The sequence below is a fragment of the Eurytemora carolleeae genome, unplaced genomic scaffold (assembly GCF_000591075.1).
Source record: "Eurytemora carolleeae unplaced genomic scaffold, Eaff_2.0 scaffold49, whole genome shotgun sequence".
Classification (NCBI taxonomy): Eukaryota; Metazoa; Arthropoda; class Copepoda; order Calanoida; family Temoridae; genus Eurytemora; species Eurytemora carolleeae.
The window spans coordinates 170,889-193,377 of NW_019396071.1; the positions used below are offsets into that span (position 1 = coordinate 170,889).

Sequence of the window (22,489 nt, forward strand, 5' to 3'; positions counted from 1 at the left end):
AATAACCCCAATAACCGCCCTTATGTCCGCCACTGAATACAGTATAAAACAAAAACAAATAAGTTTGCGTATTTCGTTATATCTTTTTGCGCATTTACAAATTTTACAAAAATAAAAACCATTTAAACACAAATTTTTAAAATTTGATCATTCATAAACCTTCCCTGGGGTCACGTGAGATCCAACAAAAATATTTGGGCCTGATCGGTTCAGCCGTTTTGACGCTTATTGAATGAAAACAAACAAGAACAGAAAAGCTAAATTTATATTTAGATATATGAGTAAAGAGCTTTATTATATAAAATTAACCTATTTTATCTATTTTATCATCTATTATCTTCAGCAGATATTAGTCATATCTATTTTATCATTCATCAGCCTCTCACAAACATTAAAAATATCTATTTTATCATTCATTATCTTCTGGCAAATACCAGTCATATTTATTTTATCACTCATTGAACTCATTAGCCTCTCACAAATTATCAGTCATATCTATTTATCATCCATTAGCCTCTCACAAATATCAATTATGTCTATTTCGTTATTCATTAGCCTCTTACAAATATCATATCTAACATCTATCTTATCATTCATCATTAGATTAGTCATATCTATTGGAACAAAAATTGAGCAAAGGCGAGAGAAAAGATTTAATAAGATTACAAATCAGCGAATTAAATTAAACCTTTAACGATCAGCCAGTTCAATTATTGACCATTCCAACAGTACTTTCGCGAAGAAAAATAAATATTTGACGGGAAATAAGATAAGTATCAGACCCATTCTACTTCTACAATTTGCGTAAAATTTCGGCAAAGTTATAATTCCAAAAGAAAAGAGTTTTAGAAACTAAAAATTTATACTCGTATATCTCAATGATCAAGGTTAAAATTTGCAGAAGGCATCGGATCGTGAATCGTTGGTGGCACCCCTAAAATGGAATTAAATAAGATTGACAATTTCCCTTCAGAGATTCAGTTTAAAATATTATTTGTATGTATTTTTTATTTTATCCATATTTCAAAATTATATTACAGTGTACAATGAACACTGAACAGTGATCACTAACAGTGACAGAATAAATTAAATCTTTATGAGATGTGCAATTTAGTGAAATGTTTGAAATATTTTATTCATAAAATTTGTACGTGTTTAACTGCACTGTTGGACTTGAAATAAACTATTCTAAATTATTTAAAATAAAAAAATGTCATTTCAAAACTTAATTGATAAGTTTATGATTGTTCAATAAAAGAATGAATAAAAATACAATATCAGTAGGGTTAAAATGTATCGCAGTACAGTTTACATTATTTTATGTTTAGATAAAAATGCATGTTTATGCCGGGAATTGGTGTCAGAAGAACCAGATGACGTTTTAAGTTAATTATGACGACTCGTCAGTGTCCGACTTTTTCTCCCTATGTACGATCGTAGGGTTAGACAAACTACGTATGTTGGAAAATAGATTTGACCCTGAACTGAGGCGAAGTATCTATTTCTGGTATTTGTTCTCTAGATTGCCAAACCAAAGACAGAAACTATACAGTACATCGTCTTGTTCTCCCATCTAAACATAAACAATACATCTTTTGTTGTCGAAATACGAACAAAGAAATTGAGTTTAAAATTAATATTTTCTAATCCCTATATCTTTGCAACTTGACGGAAATTAAAACTTAATTAACTATTTGATCTAATAGAATTCAAAGTTCCAAATACTAAAGGTTACGACATCGGGTTGCAAAGATAAAGGAATTAAAAATAAGAGTTTGTGACTAAAACTTATTTCCTGTATTATATATTTCATTAAATTTTTACTGTAAACACTTAACAATCAGCCTTATATTCGACAATCTGTCTTTATTACGAGAATCTGCACTTATATCCTCCATACCGACAATCTGCTTTTTATTATGATTATCTGTCTTTTATCCAACAATATGTTTTTATCTGGCAAACTGTCTTTTATCTGGCAATCTGTCTTTTATCTTGGCAATCCGTCGCTTATCCCACAATGCGTTTTATATACAGTTAATGGATGAACAACTTGCTGAGGTGGACTGGGAAGTATGCAACCTCGAAGAAAGCTTTGAGAAATTACAAACAATTCTAGTGGACGCAAATGCAGAGGCACACCCCTCCAGAAAGACATATCGCTGCAACACACACAGCGCGAGCTCAACAACCAGATCTGAACAGATCAAGACCAGGAGAGGTTGGAAACCGCTACATTAGGATACCAAGAGATAGTCAAGGAAGTCAGGATTAGGTCAGGAACAATAAAACTCGAGCGTAGATCTCAAGAAAGGCTGAGATATAATTTAGAAGGAAAGCAAATTTCGAGCTTATACGACAGGAGAGAAAAGAAACGAGCCAAACTCACAGCCCTAAAAGATGCAGACGGACATGGCCAACGTTTTGGACATTGCGCTGGACCAATTGGCCATGTCCTTTGTGGGGATGAGATCTTCTTTTTTTGAGTAAAGAGGAAAACAACAAATCAAGGAGGCTAAAGATCAGGGCGGAGTCCAACTTCAAAGATTGGATCCCAAGGGAGAGACCAGATACTGAGTATGAGGATATTTATGACAGTCACCGAGGTCCAGCAGATAATAGATACGCACAACTCAATTAGAGCTCCAGGAGTCGATGGGGTGCTTGCTGAAATGATCAAGCATGCAAGTGAAGCCGTTGTCCAAGTACCCTTGAGAGAATCGCACGTTCTCTTCTACTGTCCAGCTGTTGCTCGACAACAGCGAAGCCTTGCCTTATCAACATTCAAGGTTAACAAACTCACAAGAGGACCCAAGACAGACAGTGCTCACAGCATACCTGGGGGGTGATGGATCACCAAAAATGGTCCTGTAAGACAGGGAAAGGAGGATGGCCATTAATCGGCCTGGCTCCTGAAGATCCATGAATAATAATGGTATCACAAATAATTTAAAACGATAAAAACACAGAAGAGAATCAGAAATGGTTCTATTCTAGCAGTAAGTCTCCTTAAGGGGCATCACCCTTGGATACGTTTCAAATGGAGGAGTGCCCGGCCCCGACTTCACTGAATGACGGGTTTTCCTTTAATAATAATGATAATAATGATACGAAAATTCCTCTAACAAAGGTCAGTCTGTCTGATAAAATAAAATCAGTAAACCATGTCAAATGTCAGATTATTGCATAATATGTACAGCGTACAGTGTACACTGTATACCCTACCTGACAGTACAACTCCCGTCTGTTGAATTGTCCCAGTAGCAGGAACTAGCTGTGTGCAAACCAGCACCATTCTTCTACAACAAATAAACAATTTTGCAGTACAGTACAATAACATCAAAGCAAATGTTAAATTTTTTGTTTGACTTGTAGTAAAATTATATTTAATCAATGTTACTAGAATAATACAAATTTGCGACAATTCCTTTTTAACTGACTTATTCTCAAAACCATCGAGGATCATAAATTATTTCCTATCCACTGAATCTCAATTAATAATTTTTTGTAGTCCAAAATAAATTATACCGATACTGAAATTAAGAGTGGTCGGTGTATATAATAATGAACTATCCGATACTGAAATTAAGAGTGGTCGGTGTATATAATAATGAACTATCTGGTACTGAAATTAAGAGTGGTCGGTGTATATAATAATGAACTATCTGATACTGAAATTAAGAGTGGTCGGTGTATATAATAATGAACTATCTGGTACTGAAATTAAGAGTGGTCGGTGTATATAATAATGAACTATCCGGTACTGAAATATTTCAGTAACCAACACTGTATTGATGTTGTATTGACCGCTGTAGTATTTATTAATGCTAAAGAAAAATATCTAGCTATTGAATGGGTGTATATAACTACACGAATATATAAAGTTATCCACAAATGAAACTCCAGGAGACTGAACAGAATTTATTTGGACTTATTACCTACATTTGCATTAATATTCATTCTTATTTCTTTTCCAAATCATTTATTAGACATTACAATTAGCAGAATGGCAAAATGGCCAATTTGAACTTTCCAATCGTCATATCTAAGGAATTTTAGGTAGTAATTACAGTCTATAACCTTTTAACTAAGAATAACTAAGAAAAATTTAACAATTTTTGAATACTTAATTTTGTCAAATTGATTAAAATGATGTACAATCGTTACTATAGTTTTTGATACTAAAAACGGAACCCCTAATAACATAGCTTATTTAGCAGTGACTACACTACCATTAATTATATACAAGGAAAAAGAGTAAGATTTTATCAGCAATCATTTGACTAACAAATTGTTCGTTAGTTCTATTTGCTCATTTAATATCTTACCACAAATATTAGAAATATCTATTTTATTATTCACTAGCTGAAGTGCTTTGTGTTGTCGTGGAATTAAAAAAAATTCGAATTTTTTAGGCTATATTACCCCTGGGTTACCGAAACAAATTTTGGCCAATTTGGTCCAGCCTTTTGGCTAGCTATAGCTAACAAATACATTATAATAGGCGCCCATCTTATATTTCAACTTTTAATTGTGTTTTATCTGTGAGCATCTTCTCTCTTAATACAGTCAGGGGCGGACATAAGGATTCTGTAGGGGGGGGTAAATATTTTTAATTTGGCTGGCTCAAATTTTCTTACATATGATATGATATCCATGTACAAAAGGAGGGGGAGGGGCTGCGGGGGGTCCAAAAATCGTATTTTAGGAAATTAACTCATAATATATATATTTTTTAGTATGACGAGTTGTGTGTGAGTGAACTTTGCTGAAGTAACCGAACTAAAAGTTTAAGCATCTGCAAAATGCCGCAAAAACTTTTACTATCATGAAAATAGTCGTAAGTAATGATAAGATTTTTGCTTAGACTCAAGACTTTTTAAATACAATGGTATACTGCAACGGTTATTTATATAAAAAAAACACAAAGCTGTAGTACACCATTGTATTAAAAAGTAAAAAAAATAATCAGTGCAGTACACTATATTACCTGCATAATAACACATGAAACAATATATTTAAAAGGTTTCTGAAGCTTGGTTAAACTAGCTGAGCAAAATCAAGTTTTATTGTCATTTAAATTGTTTTAACTTTGAATTGCAGTTAGTAAGTGTAAAATGTAAATAAATTTTTGCAAAAAATGTAAACTTATAGAACTTTCAGGAGAAATTTTAATTAATTAAAAACTACGCAATAATGTAGACAATGTTAAAAATAAAATCCATTAATGTTAAACTTGAAATTGTTCCTAAGCAAGATTCAACAACTCCGTTGGTCCACTGACTTACTTTGGAATGCTGAAATATAACTTGATTCAAATGGGCACTTTGGTAAGGAAATAAGAAAGTAAGGGAGCGAGTTAGTAGATAGTAAGTTAGTAAAATAAGTAATTGAATAACTGAATAAGGAAGTGAAAAACTTCTTGTAAATGAAAAGGGAAGGGAGTAATTAAATTAGTAAGTGAGTAAAAATAAATAAATTTATATTAAAACTAACCGTATAGCTATTTCCTCCAATGGTTGTCTCAATGGCTTCTTTGATAACATTCGACACCTAGGACAAGTTTTGATTGGACCGCGAGTGCGTTAATCAAAGATAAAAAAACATTCACTTAAAACAATACACTTCAGTAAGGGTAGTGAAATATTATAAAAATATTATTAACATTCTTCACCATATCTATATATGTATGAATACCAAGTGTCTGTCTGTTTGCTTGTATGACCGATCACAACTCACGACGACGATTTTCCTCAGGGTTTGAAGAATGGTAACTTGGTAGAACCACGGAAATGTTCTCAGCTTGGTTTAACAATTCGAATTTGAGCTGGTTGACTTTACCAAGGAAAATTTAGATTTTCAGAAAAATCGGAGCTTTTTGTTTTAGGAATAGATGCAACATACCTCGTCCACAACAAACTGAGTTTCCTCTGTAGGTTGATCCGCCATTTTTATCTGGAATTATAGTAGTTTAAAAACAGGAATATTATTCCCGACAAACTAGCACAAAACCGGTTTTAAAATAAACATATATCAGCTCAAGAAAATATAAAAAATAATTAATTAATTTATCATATAAAACTAGAGATAATTATTAGATAATTACTAATTAGTTAGAAAAAGAAAAAATATCATGAATGAAATAGATAATTATACAATTATTAAACTTATTATAAGAATTAAATACCCTGAGATTTGATATAATTCATTTGAAACCCGTTGTCGTTTAATAAAATAAAACAATTTAAATGGTATAATCATCATTTTCTTCTCGTGCTTTCTCCCGCCGTAATTTATTTCGTTTCTCCGCTCTTCTCACAGCTCTGGTTCTTAGAGGAGCTCCAGTCTGAGTCTTATTCCTGGATAGAAATATAGAAATATAGAAATATAGAAATATAGAAATATAGATAGACTAATAGATATATGAATATACAGATTAGTAACTATGGTCAATAGTTAGGTAAGCCTAACAAAATAGAAATATGGGTTAATGCACAAAGATAAACAGATGATGAATAAAAAGATTAAAAAAATGAGGGGAAAAAAGATGATTAGATAGAAAGATAGCTGGTTATTTAGTTTTGTGAAAGTTTTGGGCGAACACTTTTTAATAATTACTTCTCAGCTAATTATCTAGATTCTAAAATCTTTAATCTTCATTTGGTGTCTAAAGTTCAAGCAACAGTTGGTAATTAGTTTTCCGGTCAAACTGTTTCAACGACCGGAATAATGTATGTTACGTGACCGCTCTGTTTGACCGGAACCCCTTATCCACCCCCCCCCCCCTCATCTCCGACTGGTATAAATATGAAGTGATCGGTCAATAGTTCATCAGTACAACTCTAACACAACCAGGATGAACATGAAATATTCTATTCTTCTCATCCTCTGTATCCTTGTATCAGGAGAGGATATTACTGAGGATATATTTGTATCTTTACTCTCAACCCAGATACAATCTGCAACCTGTGATAATAAATGTTCAGGATTAATCTCCAAGGATCAAGAGTATAAATGTCTCAAGGTTTGCCAGGATGGATCTGTTTGTGATCATATCTCCAAGTACTCCTGGCTATGTGGAGAAGGATGTATACAGGCGTGTAGTAGCTCTGTCCTACCTTCAGTGTTCATCCAGAACCTAAAGCAGGAGTCCTGCGTCCTGTCCTGGAAACTCAACCAGGACGTTCCTATCAGATATATTATCGGAGCCCAGGATAGATCAGGAATGCTCAAGATTCTCCGGGACGGAATTAGCTCTGACTGGATCCATCTTACACCGGAAGACATCTTTTTGTTTGACAAAATGTTCCTCCTTGCTGTATCATCAGATGGTCTAGCTGATAAAGCTAGCTTGGACCTAAACCCTCTTCTATGCAACCCTACCCTGGAGACACAGGAGCTAATCCAACCTAAACCCGGTTCTAAGAACATGGTTTATCTTATAGTATCCGTCCTTGTCCTCTTCTGTGCTGTTTCAACTACCCTGGTCCTGTCCTGTGTCCTGTGCAGAAGAAGGACTAGTGTAGAGAAGGTTGAGTCCTCTAAGGACAAGGTTGAGAGATTGGAAAGATTGGATTTGTTTGTAGATCTCACAAGTTTTGAGGATTATCAAGAGATCGATGAATTTATTAGTTTTCCTGTCAAAAATTCTTGTAAATAACTTATATTAAGATAAATAAATAATTAGACATTAAAGATATCATATTTCTTTTTACCACTTAAATTTCGATGTCCCAACTTGTGAACTAAGTTTCACTTTAATAAGAAAAAGTTCAATTTTAAGCGAATTTACTAGTACTTTGTAACTGTGTAGCTCATTTAGTCTTAAAATTACTATCTACTTTGAGAAAACAAGTTTATTTTGTTGGTGACATACAATGAATTTATTAGTTCTCCTGTATCAAATTCTTATAAATAACGTATAAAATAATCAAAAACCCGTTTATCTAGAAATAGATTTTAGAGAAAAGGGCCTGTTTATATTCGCCTTGTGCGTGCTCTAAAGATCGTTACATCCGTTACCTGGGAGATTCTGGATCTTCTATTATCTCCGGATCCCAGAATTTCTCTGGTGTAAGAGGAGGACGGTAGAGGGCTCGGTGCTTAGAACAGTCATTCATCAAGCTCGCAATCTGGAACATTTACAATAATATTTGAATTGACAAGTTAAAACTATAGGTGAATAATATTGAATCAAATGACAAGTTAAAACTATAGGTGAATAATATTGAATCAAATGACAAGTTAAAACTATAGATGAATTGAATAATATTGAATCAAATGACAAGTTTAAACTATATGTGAATAATGTTGAATCAAATGACAAGTTAAAACTATAGGTGAATAATGTTGAATCAAATGACAAGTTAAAACTATTAGGTGAATAATATTGAATCAAATGACAAGTTAAAACTATAGATGAATAATATTGAATCAAATGACAAGTTAAAACTATATGTGAATAATGTTGAATCAAATGACAAGTTAAAACTATAGGTGAATAATGTTGAATCAAATGACAAGTTGTTAAAGAAATAGGATCTCACTATGAATGTTTCAAACCCATGAAAAAATTAGGATGCAAGTGTTAAATTCAAAATTATTTCAGAAAAAAATTCTGTCTGAGTTTACCCTTATCAGTTATTCAGATATTTTTCTGTCATGAAGCCTCAAAATTTTTTTTCTATTTAACACTGTTGCAAAAACAAAATTTCATCTTTAAACGAGTGTTAATTTAATCGGCACTATTTTAAACACTATTCGATTCGATGTTTCTGTTGGAAGAAATTGATATAAAACCATTTTTCCTTTAATTTCCCTTTAAAGCTTTGAAGAAAAAATCATTAGATACACAGTATCAACTTTTTCCCTTAAATCTAATCTTAAAGCTAGCTTTAGTCTGAAAATTGTGGGCGTAATTTTACTTTGTCATTTTGCTTCCTACAGGTAAAATTAAAAACAAAACCTTACCTGCTCTTCCGATAATCCTTCGTCACGTTTCATATTATAATATTCTTCACATTCAGCACAAGAAAATCCTTTCAGTTTGGCACGATCTTCCCTTTTCCTAAATTTATCCGATCTTTATATTTTTCTTTCCATTAGCGATCAAATGCTAGCAACATAATATGATAATATTATTATGATTAATGTAAGACTTCGATTTTATTTTAATTAGTCGTTCGTAATATTTAATTATACCTAACGGAAGGTCCTACATAGGCGAAGTTTAACTGAGGGTCTTTATTTTCTCGACCATCTTTAACATCCACGGCAAGGTCTTCTGTTGTAGTCGTTGTAATGGGGTCTTCAAGGAGCTCCTTTGAATTGTTTTCATTCTCAGCTGTCTCACTTCCCTTGATCAGATTACGTTCGTATTCTTCCTTAGATAGTTTAAGAGCTTTCTCTAAATCTGTTCCACGAAGGCGGACGTTTGCTTTAGTTTGCGCATTTGCGAGAAACATGTCAATTTTTGACTGTTTTTGATTTTTCAGGCGTTTCTTCTGAGATGCCGTGATTTCCTCGACTTGAATTCCCCATCTATTCTCAGATTTCTTCATCTTAGGTTGGGCTTTAGAGATTCTTCGCTCAGGTTTAGGTTTGGGTTTTGGGAGGGGTTCAGGAGGGGAGCAGAATACGGAGATATCGTCTTCTTCAGATTCCGCAACATCAGGTCTAAGTTGGTTAACATAATATTTTAAAGGAATTTTACCATAATTATATACAGCATCATAAAAATAGAAGCAGGATTTCTTGATTAAAAATTAAGAATAATTAAAATATAATCATGAATTTACACCTGGCTCTAACTGGTCTTATCTTCAACAGATTGGGACTCTCAAAATCACTGTCGTTCAGCTTGGAAGGCGATAAATTTAAACCCTAATTTATCAAACTAAGCAATAAGTCCGGAACTGTCAAGAAACTTGGTTAACAATTTTTTTTTTAATTTTTTTTATTTCCAACCTAAACAAGACAGGAATAGTATGCTAAAGTCTGCTTTTCAAAAGTTCCAGCTGAAAAAGGACTTAATTGTGCTGTAATTTTCCTTGTTTAGTTGGTTTTGTGCAAAATCTTCATTGATCTGCTTCCATGTTTGCCTTGGTTATTATAGTATAAAAATCAGAAAAAGTAAATTATTGTTTAAAAAAATTAAGTATCATACCTGTCAATTTCTTTTTGCTGTTTAGGAGAAATCATTCCAACTGTTCTCTAAAATACTTGAGTTAGTGTCAAATTTTGATTTAAACAAAGGTCAGTAACTGATAAAATAGAAAGAAAAACTATTGAATACTTTTTCACCTTCAGTTCAAAGTCTAGATATTTTTGTTGCGACGTTATTGGTTCACAAGTGTCCATTGGTCCAAATAAAACACTAGGTTTAGGTCTCGATGCTTTACTTGCTTGAGGTCTTGATGGTTCACTAGCAGTAGGTCCGGATGCATCTCTAGATGTAGGTCCGGATGCATCACTAGATGTAGGTCTGAATGCATCACTAACTGAAGGTCTGGATGCAACTCTATCTCCCGAGCAGAGCTCTAAAAAATCAAATCAAATCTGGATCAATACAGGGGAGGATATGTTTTTATTACTTAACTTATTTATAATAATATTTATAATATAAAAGATTTTTATCAGATCAATTAAATAAATGAGTTCTAGTCACAAATTCAAAAATCTATGAAATATACAAATAAACCATATTTACCCCTGAAAAAAGATGATTTCGTGATTTCTGAAGTTTACATATTCTAACCTTTGTTCTCATCCGCTCCCGGCTTTCCTTCTCCGACCATCCGTTTCTCCGCCGTTTTCTGACCATGGTGGACTCGGTGTAATCTTTAAAAAATAGTTTTTTGTAGTTTAGTGGAGCCATTTTCTTTTTGAACATTACTGACCCATAACTATTTGAATTTAGGAAACTTGATTTTTGTGTCCGTGTGTTTACAAAATAACAAATCTGTTAAACCTAAATCCCTCCAGTTTTCCTGCAATATCGCTTTCATTTGCCTATTTGAACCTTAATCCATGGATTCGTATTATTAATAGATCTTTAAGAGGGGATAAATAATTTTATCTCTATTCATAAAACTGTAATATCTGTTTATTTGGGTGTTCGATCATAACTCAGGAACCCCCTGACCGATTGACCTTAACCTTTTATTGGGAAACACAGGGATGTTCTTTGCATGGTTTAGAGATTCTAAGTTGAGTGGGTTGACTTTTAAGATTAAAAATAGCTAAATTTGTAATTTACGACCAAGCGCGGGTAAACAGCGGGAGTAACTATGAGAACACTGGGCAACGCTGGGTTCATAACCTAATGAATAATAAATCAACAAAAATCCTACTTGTATGGTTTTCCATTTGGTTTGAACTTAACAGGAAGATTCTTAGCACTGAATATAATAGGAGAAGATGGAGCTAACTGAACCTTCTCTTCCTTCTCCTTGGTATCCATCATCAAACAGAGGTTGGTTTTTATCAGGTTAGGTTTTGATTTCTCCGGAGTAGTGAGGGTTGGGTCCCCTTCTCCGGGTGCTCTGAACAGTGTGAGAGAACTTTTCTCCGGCGTATCAGGTATCTTCGTATTCCTGGAAAAAAGCATATTTTAAGTCTCATAATTTTCCCCCTCAGTTGACTCCGTAGAAAAATACGTTTGTGTTCTTAGTTGCATATAGAATAGAGTATTCCTAACAATTTGATTAAGATACAATGTGTTTTGAAGCAATAATTGAAGAAAAATTAGCAACTCGGGATCCCAAAAAAATGGCTGAAACACCCATTTTTCAAATTAGACTAAAGAGTCTTTTGATCTGTTGCGTATCATTTATCTGATAAACTTTTAAACGAAACGCTGGATATTGATAAAACCTAAATTTTATTTTGAACAAAAAGTTCCTTAAAATATAAATTTGATAATAAGTGTAAGAAAAGTTGTCTTAAAGGGAGTGTTCGCGAAAATTGAAAAATGAAATTAAATTGATTTTTTTTACGGTCTAAGTCGTAGTTGCAATTTTCTGAATTTGTATGGCTGCTAAGTTATTCGGTATGAGACGTCTTTAACAATTTTCTCCTTACAGACGCAAAAGATAGAAATAAGATTAGTAGCGATCAAAAGCGCTTTTTTATCGCATTAAGCCTATACCCCCTTTCATTTTTCGCGAACACTCCCTTTAAGGCAGTACAATTTGAATGAACCGTGTGAGCTAATTTCATATTTCATTGATACTAGTTTCAAATACATGATAGACCAGCGGAACTCAACCCTGTTTTCATTGTATCATAACCTACAGGTCGTTGTACTTTGTCCGTAGGATGATTGTTAATAATCATAATAATAATTTACAGTGTATACTGTACAGCCCTGTGTACGGTACAATCAGCATTAGATTGAACATATTTTCCTTCCAGTCTACCTTGAGTCAGGTATTGCAGAGGTAGGGTTGACCGGCATAGTTTCAGGAACAAGCAGCTCAGTTTTAGATACAGGTCCTAGGTCTATCTGAAGGGAAACTAGTTAAATAATAAATATGATCAGAATTTTCAATAGTTGGTTTTTATCATAAAATTCAAAACTGTATTAGATAACAGAAAATTATAAAATAGAGTTCAAATGGTAATCACGAAATCCAGCAATTCAGATATGAGAATTGATGGAATTTTTGACAATATACAATACACACAGATAATTCGAGAAATATTGATTTTTTAGCGTTGAAACTTGAAGGAATAACACTAATAACATAAGATCTGAACTCTCTGAGGAATCCAAGGAATAACTTTATAATCAAGCGTTTTTAATAAAAGAAGATATTTCACCTTTTGTGATGGTCTGCCCCGCTTCTTTAATAAATTGGTATCTTCTGCTCGTTTCCTTTTCCTCCTTTGCTCTTCATGATTTTCATCTTTAGCCCATTGTATTTTGCCAACTTGTCCGATTTGCCCGATCTCTACTATTTGTCCAACCTCTCCGATTCGTCCAACCTCTCCAATTTGTCCAATCTGCTCAACTCGCCCGATCCCTTCAATTCGTCCGACCTTCCCAACTCGACCAATCCTTTCCACTCGTCCAATCTTCTCTTCTCTTCCCTTCTTTTCTACCTTTTGAGCATACTCCTCTGGTTGATTTATAAGATCCACAAGAGTTGAACAGGAGAGGATATCCTGGTTTCCCTCTGCACCAGTTTCTTCTCTTCTACAAGGTTCAAGTCTCTTCTCTAATTCGATATTCTTAGCTCTGTAAAATAAAAATGTATTTCAAGGTTCCAGGATCCGATATAAATGACAAAAATAGATCATCTTGAAGATTTTATAACAAATTAAATTCCATCAAATTAAGAAATTTAAATAGAGGGAAGCGCAGAAATACAAAATATGGGGTCCAAGAAGGTATTCAAATCCTTGAACCTGACGTCATAACCAAGGAAAATTTGTAATATTTCCAAATTTCTTTTTTTTCAACCTGAAAATGTTCACACGCACCTCAGCTCAATTAGTTCGTCTTCAATCCTTTTATTTCTCCTGACTTGTGCTTCACCCCGGCGAAGTTTAGATGTCGTCTTCACCAACCTACGCTGTAAATCCGTGAACACCTGAATTAAGAGATTTACTAAGTGCAACTGTGGGCCGTGGGGGAATCCAATGCATATGTCAATAATTAGAAATTTAAAGCGACTGTAAGCGCAAGTTTTAAGAGTCCCTACATACAAAATGTTTATGTAAGATTCACAACGGTACCCTGAAACCTTTATCTAATCAGAGCCCGCGATTTAAAAGCTTCGGCTCGAATCTTAATTCCTTAAACGCAGCTTTAAGACCCAATCTTAGACCCAACTCTAATGACAGCTTGTGTCACGTGATTGACAGCTGCGAGATCTTAGGCTCGGCTTAAGGAGTTAAGCCCAATGCAAATAAAACCGACCTTGATTAGTTTTAGTGAAGAATAAGGCTCAATGTTACGTCTTGTTCTAATCAAAACCCGGAATGCACCAATTCCAACTTTGAAAATCCGCCAAATACAACATTAAACCGGTTTTATGAACTAAATTCTGTTGAAAAAAAGATGCAACTTAAATTCGAAAGCCCGAGCCGTAAATAAGGCTCAACAACAGCTTAAACCCGAGTCGTATTTTCTTGAATTTTTTAAATCGCCGGCTCAGAAATGTGGAAGATAACGAATCTTTTACGAGTAGAAAAGTATTGAATTTAATTTTTCCATGGTTTCTTAAAGGGAGTGACCGCATAGACATGGTAGATGAGCTGAGAGTGCATTATTGTAGAGAACTTTTTAAGGATTCATTTCAGACCTATTAAACGTTTTAGCAAGAGGAAAAATTCGATCTTTAAAATCCTTTTGGCAACTGCCGGTCCTGCAGGTGATGGGGCGTCATGTCTTAAATGAAATCTTAAAAAAATCTCTACAATACTGCAATCTCAGCTCAACTACAATGTCTACGCGGTCACTCCCTTTAAAAACTGCAGAGAAACCATATATGAAAATTAATAGTTAAAAAAAATGGATATCTAATTAATATTTATTCAGAAGAAACTTTTAAGAGAACCGCTGTAAATTGGGCTTTGCCATCTTTGCACGGAATGTTACTTGAAATTAAGCTTACAGTCTTTTTAACAGTGCTGTTTAAAATGTAAAAATTAATGCCTAATAGAAGTATTAAAAATCAATAGAAATGTTAAACCAAATCTTTGAAGATAAGCGCTACATGAAAAAATAAAAAAAATAATAATGAAAAACTAAATAATGATTATATTTAGTGTAAATCACCGCATCAATTAGTCGTAATGCCAGCTTGACACCCATCTCTCTTCTTCTATTCTCATCTTCATCTTCCTCACTGTATACATCATCATCTCCATCTTCATCCTCCTGACTTTCACAATCAAAAGTGAAGAAAAAATCTTCAGCCTAAATATTTTAAAAGAAGTATCAATACGTTTAGTATGACTGTGGGATTGAGTTTGCTGGCCAGGGTGGGCGTAGGGGGCGGGGTGTGGGGGGACACAATAAAGTGCCCCCTTTAACCTAAAACTCCAGTAGGTAGGCCCCTGTTGCCGGAGTAGGAGCATATTTTATGGGGGGCTATAGGTACTGAGCCCCCATCAAAAGCATTAAAAAGCTAAGACCCCCCCCCCATGGACAAAATCCTGTAAACGCCCCTGCTGCGTACCAAATAGAAATGTGTTAACAAAAGTAAGAACCACTCAACGGTGTCAGGGAACCATTTCATGGTAAACATTTAAAAAAATTAAAATATTAAGAGTATCAAGAGCATGTTTTAGCTGTCAATGATTTATGATTTTGTTCTTAACATTAAAACAATTAATACATATACAAAATACCATGAATTGTAGGTTATAATACAAAGAAATATACCTCTATGCTAGGAATGTATGTGTCTCCAAGAAGTTCAAGTATCCTCATTAAACCCTTCTCATCCCGACTTAGTGCCCCAAGGGCATCCTCCATTTTATCTGTAAAGAATGTACATATTTACGTGTTATTGGGGAGTTATAATAGATAGCGATAGATGATCTCAAATAAAGTTAGATTTTATAATATTTGTGGATTGAGTGTCACCATTTATCTATCAGTGTCAGTTCTCTTAGTTTTCTCAACCATTTTCAACACAGCGTCCTTGAATTCAATCATTATTTTATTTTTATTTTGAAAGCTAAATTAGGATGTAGTAACACATGCGAAACACAGTATTTTAACATTAGTTCCATTTTATCAAGAAATAAGTAGTAGGGAGAAAAATTATTTCTGAGGCAAAAAAATATGCGAGGAAAATTTGAAAAGTTTGTTTAAATGATTTGTTTCCTTTAAAAGCTTGAGACTGGATGGATCCTGGAACCTAGAAATATTTAGACTAAAGGGATAGTTCATGCTTCTGGAAATATGGTGTAGAAGTCCAGTGCTTAGGATCCATTTAATTTTGATGCGGAAAAAAATTTATCCGGATCCCGGTCATGAACATTTCTTTAAACTCACCGAATTTTTTTTTAATAAAGCAGAAGTGTCAAATTATTTTTCTTCTTTTTTCCAGTTATTTTTATGCTAAAACTTAATGAACCATTCTCTCTTTTTTCAACAGTTCAGATTTGGGTTTTGACTTAGAGAGTAAAAAAGTTTTTTTTGCAGTTTTTGGTTGATATTTTGCCCTGTGGATCCGGATCCAGATCCAGTAAGCCAAGATCTTGCAGATATAACGGATCTGGATACAAAGCACTGTGTAGGACTCAAATTATATTCGAAGCTCATCGATGTTTTGTCAATATTGAATGAGATTCTCTAAATATCAATAATAATAACTAAAATTAATCTACATCCCTTGAAAATCAGACTTGAGTTTCCTTTTCAATTGTCTTTTACAGAAAAGATGCATTTTTTCTTACTAAGGACGAATTCAAAATTCACTTTTCTGATTTTATAATAATAATAATAATATTCAACAGAGAGGTATAATGAAAATGTTTATATATCTTTTTACTAATTTGATTATTTTTTAAGAACATTTATATTGGAAAATAAAAAAAAGATGGGGAGAAAGGCTAAAATTATAACTGTTATATATCAAGGGTTGGGGAGGTTATTTAGAAGCAACTGACCTGTGAGTACTTTCCTTAACGTAGGTCAACTCTACATCCTACTCAGATCATTATCATAACAAGAGAATGGTGGACGAACAATTTCTAAGAAAATCTTTAAGGATTTTATTTTGGTTTACCCGGAGAGGTTTACCTTAAACAAAAAAATTTATTAATAATAAAAGAATGAGTTTTTTTCTCACAAACATGTCTTTATTAAAAACTTTAAATTTTCTAAAATTTAATGTAACAACTAATATTAAACATTTTATTTTCAGAAATGATATTTTCCTTAGAAGTAATATTTTCTATAATCTGTAAAGAATCCTTAAAGGGAACAGTTTCGTCCTGAAGTAAATCATATATTACTTGTTATGTGAATAAATTAATAAACAGATGAATTAAACGGTGAATAAAATGAAATATTAATAAATTGACATGTAAATAATTGAATGAATATTTGTGACAATGTATATATGAATTAATTTGTGAATGAATTAAAAATTTGAATTTGTATGTGAATTTATTGATTTTGGACTAAATAGATAAATGAATGAATTAAAGATAAATGAATTAATAAATGAATATATTGATGAATACCTTGACCCCATGAAGTATTGTGACTGGAACATCAACATGTATTTCTCCTTTAAACTCAAGTTCAGCAGCAGAGTCAAAAAAAGATTTCCTGAACTTACTCTTGTTAAATTCATTAAATATATCCATTTTTCAACATGTTATGAAAAAGATGTAAAAATCTATATTTCTATAGTACTGAAAATTTTAGAAAAGTAAAGCGAGGACCTTATCAACCCCTCTGGCCAAATTTTGCAAAAATTTACAAGAAACATTCCTGATTGTTCTAGAACCGAACTCATTTTCGTATTTATATAAACCTCCAGCCTCCAAATGCTCAATTACCTCCTAAATATTAAACTATATAAACCTCCAGCCTCCAAATCCTCAATTACCTCCTAAGTATTTAATTATATAAACCTCCAGCCTCCAAATACTCGATTGCCTCCTAAGTATTTAGTTATATAAACCTCCAGCCTCCAAATACTCAATAAGCTCCTAAGTATTAAGTTACATAAACCTCCAGCCTCCAAATCATCAATTATACCCTAAGTAATTTAAATTATATAAACTTCCAGACTCCAAATTCTCATTTAACTCCAGAAACTCCAGAGTAATAAATTATATAAACCTCCAGCCTCTCCAAGTTCTCAATTATNTCCAAATTCTCAATTACCTCCTAAGTATTAAGTTACATAAACCTCCAGCCTCCAAATACTCGATTACCGCCTAAGTATTAAGTTACATACACCTCCAGTCTCCAAATAATCAACTATCTCCTGAGTAATAAATTATATAAACCTCCAGCCTCTCCAAATTCTCAATTATCTCCTGAGTAATAAATTATATAAACCTCCAGCCTCTCCAAATTCTCAATTATCTCCTAAGTAATAAATTATATAAACCTCCATGCTCCAAATCCTCAATTAAATCCTAAGAATTAAATGGTATAAACCTACAGCCTCCAAATCATAAATTAAATCAGAAAAACTAAATTATATAAGCCTTCAAATTCTCAATTACATCCTAAGTAGTAAATTATATAAACCGGACCTCTTAAACCTCTAGCCTCCAAATCCTCAATCACATCATGAGCCTGAAAAAGTTGCATCTGATTGGCATACCTTGGGTAGTTGAGAACAGATGGATTTGTATAGCACTGAAGAAAAGTTTACTGCAGGAGCAACCAATAACAATCCTATATACTTCCATTCACAATAATATCTAATTGTATTTAAAATCTGTTTATTTACTTAGCTTGTCGGTCTTGGTGTTTGTTTGTATGTATCAAATAAACGTCAAAACGGCTGAACCGATCGGAACCAAATTTTGCATGGCAACTCTTATTACCCAAAGGAAGGTTTGTGTGAAGGTTTACAATGTTTTGGAAATCCACAAAAATTTAAGATTAACATAGCGACTTTCAGAGTAGCAGTTAAAAGCAGTGCTTAGGATCCGGATCCATTTTTTTCCAGTCCGGATCCAGGATCCGGATCCAGATTTGGATCTCGATCCGCATCAAAATTAATTGTATCCTAAGCACTGGACTTAAAAGCTAAAATTGTTTAAAGGAAAGAGGGCGCAATGCACCTTAAAAGTCTAGTTTATATATAATAAATCCTAATCAAGTCTTTAAATTGAAATTATTGTAAAAAGAAATGTTCCTGCTATGCTGGATTTTAATGTTGGATCGGCGGCCAGAAGTAAACTGATGAATCCACCCATACTACTCCCAACCAATATATTTCTGGGATCACCCTACAAACTTTTTAATTTAATTTCTAAGAACTCTTTTAAAGAGACTGCCGACGTAATTAAAGTTAATTTTCATTTAAAGAGTTCAAATAATTCAATTGTTGTTTTATTAACTTGAAGTCTTTAACAAATTCCATCCTTGCCTACGCAGCATAATTCCGCTAGTCACTTTGATAGGAAAGCAACATTTGAAGGTTAAAAACTAACAAGTTTTAGATAAAAAAACATCCTTCGAGATTAAATGGGCATGTCACTCTTGAAGCTTACTTGAAATAAATATCGAAAGTACTGTTAACGAATAATTTAGAATCAACCATTGAGGTACAGATAAACAAACTTAAAATTATATCTACACCTTCCAATAAAATAAATAACAATTTTGTTTTGCTGAAAACTTGAAATCTTGCTATATCTTGCTATAAGATTAACAGTTGTCCTGTGTAGTTAGTATATTCCTAGCACTGAGAACCCAATCCTTGAGATCTAATTAGATCCATTGAAACCAGGATAAAATAAAAAAATGAATGGATTCATTTAAAATCCCCTCAACAATTGGCAGTCTTTAATGCGGTTAAAGCAAGGGGCGGAAACGTAATTTCTTTGATTAAAGTTTACAATAAACTACTCAAGCTTAATTATAATTTTCTTGACTGTAGTCATGTTATGTGTCTGTGCCAAAATAGTGTGTTTAAGGAATACCGAACTTGTCTGCAAAGCAGTGCGACTGGCTTCCTCATGCCAGACCAGCACCATTTCTTTTCCCTTTATTCCTATTCCCTGAGTTTAAGGGATTTCATGAAAAATAGTTTTCGGGATATTTATGGATTTATTGGTTATTTTTTACCTAATCCAAATGGGTCGTATCTGATGAATCCGCACCCAATCTCAGCAGCAACAGATTTCAAAAATACAACCTCAAAATAATTTGATAAAAATCTGATAATCAGCAGATTGGTTTAATTTAAGAAATATGTTGAGAACATCACTATAAGCTCAGATTAACTATCCCTCCCCTTCACTAGGAGAAAGTGGCAGATTCTACCTTATCACCATCCTTCCCTGATCCGTATCCAGGAATGTAAAGAAGGGTTGGAAGGTTCGGAGATCCATCAATCTTCTCATAGGCTAATCTTTCTCCACTTTATATAAATTAAAGAAATAAGTTTTTATAATAAACATCAAATTCGATAATTAATGTTCAGAGTCAAATATATGTAACAAAATAATAATTTCTTTATTAATAAATTTTTACATTTTTATCAAGTAATCATAGTATTTAAATTAATGCTCAAACCTAATTAATTACCTTGCAGCCTTCAGATATTGAATATTTGCAAGATTTGACCTGAAATATTTGTTGATTCGGCTAAGTTTCAATCATTTAAAATTATAACAAAATAATTATATGAATTAATTAAAACGCTCAATTCAAATTGACGATTAGTCGTTAATTGTTTTTTGATAAACTCTAAAACATTTAATTTTTTGGCCTATGAATAAATATTAAAAAAATCATCTTTTAAAATATAATATGAAGAATAATAATAGAAACAAACCTTAATCCTGTGAACTGGTTCATATTTCTTGATATCAGTAAACCAGTAGCTATGGTATTCCTTTACACACTGAACCGGGATTCACTTCAAAGATTCATTTTATTAAATGAAAAGAAATAAAGATAATTATATTAAAATGTAGAATATTTCTGTGTCTAAAAATTTGTATCGATATAACAGACATGAACTTCCAGGTAGCTGGTAGTGGTAGATAACAAATATCAGCTGTTTTATAATTCATGACGTCATAGAGGGGGGGGGGTGTAAAATTAAAATCAATTCAAATAATCTAAAAAACTTTAACTTTATTAGATTTACATGAATTAGGAAATTATCCATAGAATCTTCGGTTTCCTCAAAAAGTTTGTAATTGTTATGATTGCTTTCCATAATTTTAGATATCTTTAAAATATGACTTCTATATAATACTTTGCTCGTCTGTTTGTTTGTTTGTATGTACCCAATACAAATAAATGTCAAAACGGCTGAACCGATCGGACCCAAATTTTTGTGGGACCTCGCGTGACCCCAGAGAAGGTCTATGGATGACAAAATTTTCAAAAATTTACTCTGAAAAATTCAATTTTTAAAATTTTGTAAATCAACCAATTTTTTTTAAATCCGCGAATTTTTTCTTGATTTTGTTTTACAATGTAACAAAGAGAACATGTTCACAATTGAAATAAAAGATGGGCACGATGCGTCCTAATAGATTAGTTTTTCTAAATCAGACAAGTTCTGTAGTTATTATCAGATTGAATATGGGAAACTTTGAAGACACTAAACAACAGACCACATTCCGAAAATCCCAAGACTTATATTCCTTATATAGATTCAGATATTTTTATACCTCGGTTTTAAATGCCCATAAACTATCTCTGCAAATGTTTAGCAAATTAGACTTGCTTGTAGGTAAGCATTTGGAGATAATTTATCTACTCAAGGATCTTTCAATATTTTTATAATAAATAAATAACAAGACATATCGAGTAATTTTTCCAACTTGGAATGTTGAGAAAGTCTGAGGGTGTCGACAGTTGATAAACGTTCAGAAACCCTTTTATAGCTCCATAAGGACCTTAAAAAAAGGGGGCAACTGATCACATACATAGCTAGATTCGAAATTATTATAAATTATTATGAAAACTTTAAATACTTTTTAATAGCTAATTTGGTCATTTGGCTTTTTCTACAACTAATTAGAATTGCTGAGATATATGTAACAATGAACACATTTTCAACTATTTCTCTGAAAAAAAAATCAATTTATTATTTAAAAAACAAAATCTTCTATTATTGACCGATCATTGTTAACTGTGATCACATTGGTTACAAACAAATAGTAAAAATAATATTAATGGGGAAAATAAATTTTGTTGTGTTCCTTCTCGAATACAATTCATTGTACTTTATCCGTAGCAATAATACAATGTGCTAGTAATCAATTCATTAGCAGGGCGAAAAAAAAATAAAATTAGATCTTTGGAGAAAAATCAGTTGTGGACTGTGATTAATAAAAATTTTATTTGGCATTATTAAATCAAAAACTTTGAATAAAAAAATTGGTGAAACCGAGGTAGGATAAGTTCGATGAAGTCGTTCAGTAAATTTGAGGGAAAAAACTAGAATTATTTAAACTTAATAGTCTGATTATTTGAGTACAATTTTCTGATATTTTCACACATCTTGTATATAAACAGCTATATTATTACATTTATACTACCAATATAACATTTATACTAACAAAAGTTCAAAGTATTCTCAACTGTCGTATATACAGGGTTAACAAAGTGTGCCGAATCAAAAATAATATCTAATAATTGCAAGGGTGCAATACTTTTTTTTGAAAAGTTGAATGCAAAATGTGAAATTCAAAAATACGTGGAATAAAAGTATGTACTATGTAAATATGTACAGTGCACAGAACACACATCTTTAGATCTTAATTATTAAAGTTAGGTTTGTAGCAGTTTTCTGCCGGTTTCAGCAGTTTT

General features: G+C 32.6%; 4 protein-coding genes across 7 annotated transcripts; all 4 read right to left on the reverse strand.

The window, feature by feature from the left end:
* Positions 1–1,080: 1,080 nt before the first annotated feature.
* On the reverse strand, positions 1,081–5,991 carry LOC111712525 (dynein light chain Tctex-type 1). Its single transcript, XM_023487172.1, has 6 exons — positions 5,905–5,991; positions 5,497–5,553; positions 5,249–5,297; positions 4,991–5,049; positions 3,226–3,299; positions 1,081–1,573 (listed from the first exon to the last, which is right to left on the reverse strand). The coding sequence occupies exons 1-6, from the start codon at positions 5,947–5,949 to the stop codon at positions 1,519–1,521; spliced, it is 339 nt and encodes a 112-aa protein (XP_023342940.1). The 5' UTR covers positions 5,950–5,991; the 3' UTR covers positions 1,081–1,518.
* Positions 5,992–6,218: 227 nt separating this feature from the next.
* On the reverse strand, positions 6,219–15,502 carry LOC111712475 (DNA endonuclease RBBP8). Of its 3 annotated transcripts, none has more exons than XM_023487100.1 (15): positions 15,395–15,502; positions 14,786–14,887; positions 13,486–13,595; positions 12,823–13,240; positions 12,420–12,505; positions 11,352–11,594; positions 10,757–10,839; positions 10,303–10,538; positions 10,166–10,212; positions 10,049–10,100; positions 9,800–9,882; positions 9,202–9,675; positions 8,971–9,067; positions 8,023–8,132; positions 6,219–6,359 (listed from the first exon to the last, which is right to left on the reverse strand). In XM_023487100.1, the coding sequence occupies exons 1-15, from the start codon at positions 15,485–15,487 to the stop codon at positions 6,245–6,247; spliced, it is 2,349 nt and encodes a 782-aa protein (XP_023342868.1). In that variant the 5' UTR covers positions 15,488–15,502; the 3' UTR covers positions 6,219–6,244. The 3 variants fall into 3 exon arrangements, with proteins under 3 accessions (XP_023342868.1, XP_023342878.1, XP_023342859.1); XM_023487110.1 differs by having other exon boundaries at positions 14,786–14,891; positions 15,395–15,483; XM_023487091.1 differs by having other exon boundaries at positions 6,220–6,359; positions 14,786–14,926.
* LOC111712517 (mycophenolic acid acyl-glucuronide esterase, mitochondrial-like) lies at positions 15,492–19,447 on the reverse strand. The gene is made up of 9 exons (XM_023487157.1): positions 19,376–19,447; positions 18,849–18,942; positions 18,309–18,382; positions 17,462–17,532; positions 17,209–17,296; positions 16,900–16,956; positions 16,630–16,667; positions 15,842–15,875; positions 15,492–15,655 (listed from the first exon to the last, which is right to left on the reverse strand). Exons 2-9 carry the CDS (start codon positions 18,907–18,909, stop codon positions 15,602–15,604), a joined length of 477 nt encoding a protein of 158 aa, XP_023342925.1. The 5' UTR covers positions 18,910–18,942; positions 19,376–19,447; the 3' UTR covers positions 15,492–15,601.
* Positions 19,448–19,741: 294 nt separating this feature from the next.
* Positions 19,742–22,481, reverse strand: LOC111712533 (mycophenolic acid acyl-glucuronide esterase, mitochondrial). Of its 2 annotated transcripts, XM_023487189.1 has the most exons (5): positions 21,652–22,481; positions 20,496–20,579; positions 20,246–20,284; positions 19,982–20,078; positions 19,742–19,853 (listed from the first exon to the last, which is right to left on the reverse strand). In XM_023487189.1, the coding sequence occupies exons 2-5, from the start codon at positions 20,516–20,518 to the stop codon at positions 19,773–19,775; spliced, it is 240 nt and encodes a 79-aa protein (XP_023342957.1). In that variant the 5' UTR covers positions 20,519–20,579; positions 21,652–22,481; the 3' UTR covers positions 19,742–19,772. The 2 variants fall into 2 exon arrangements, with proteins under 2 accessions (XP_023342957.1, XP_023342951.1); XM_023487183.1 differs by lacking the exon at positions 21,652–22,481 and having other exon boundaries at positions 20,496–20,954.
* Positions 22,482–22,489: the final 8 nt, after the last annotated feature.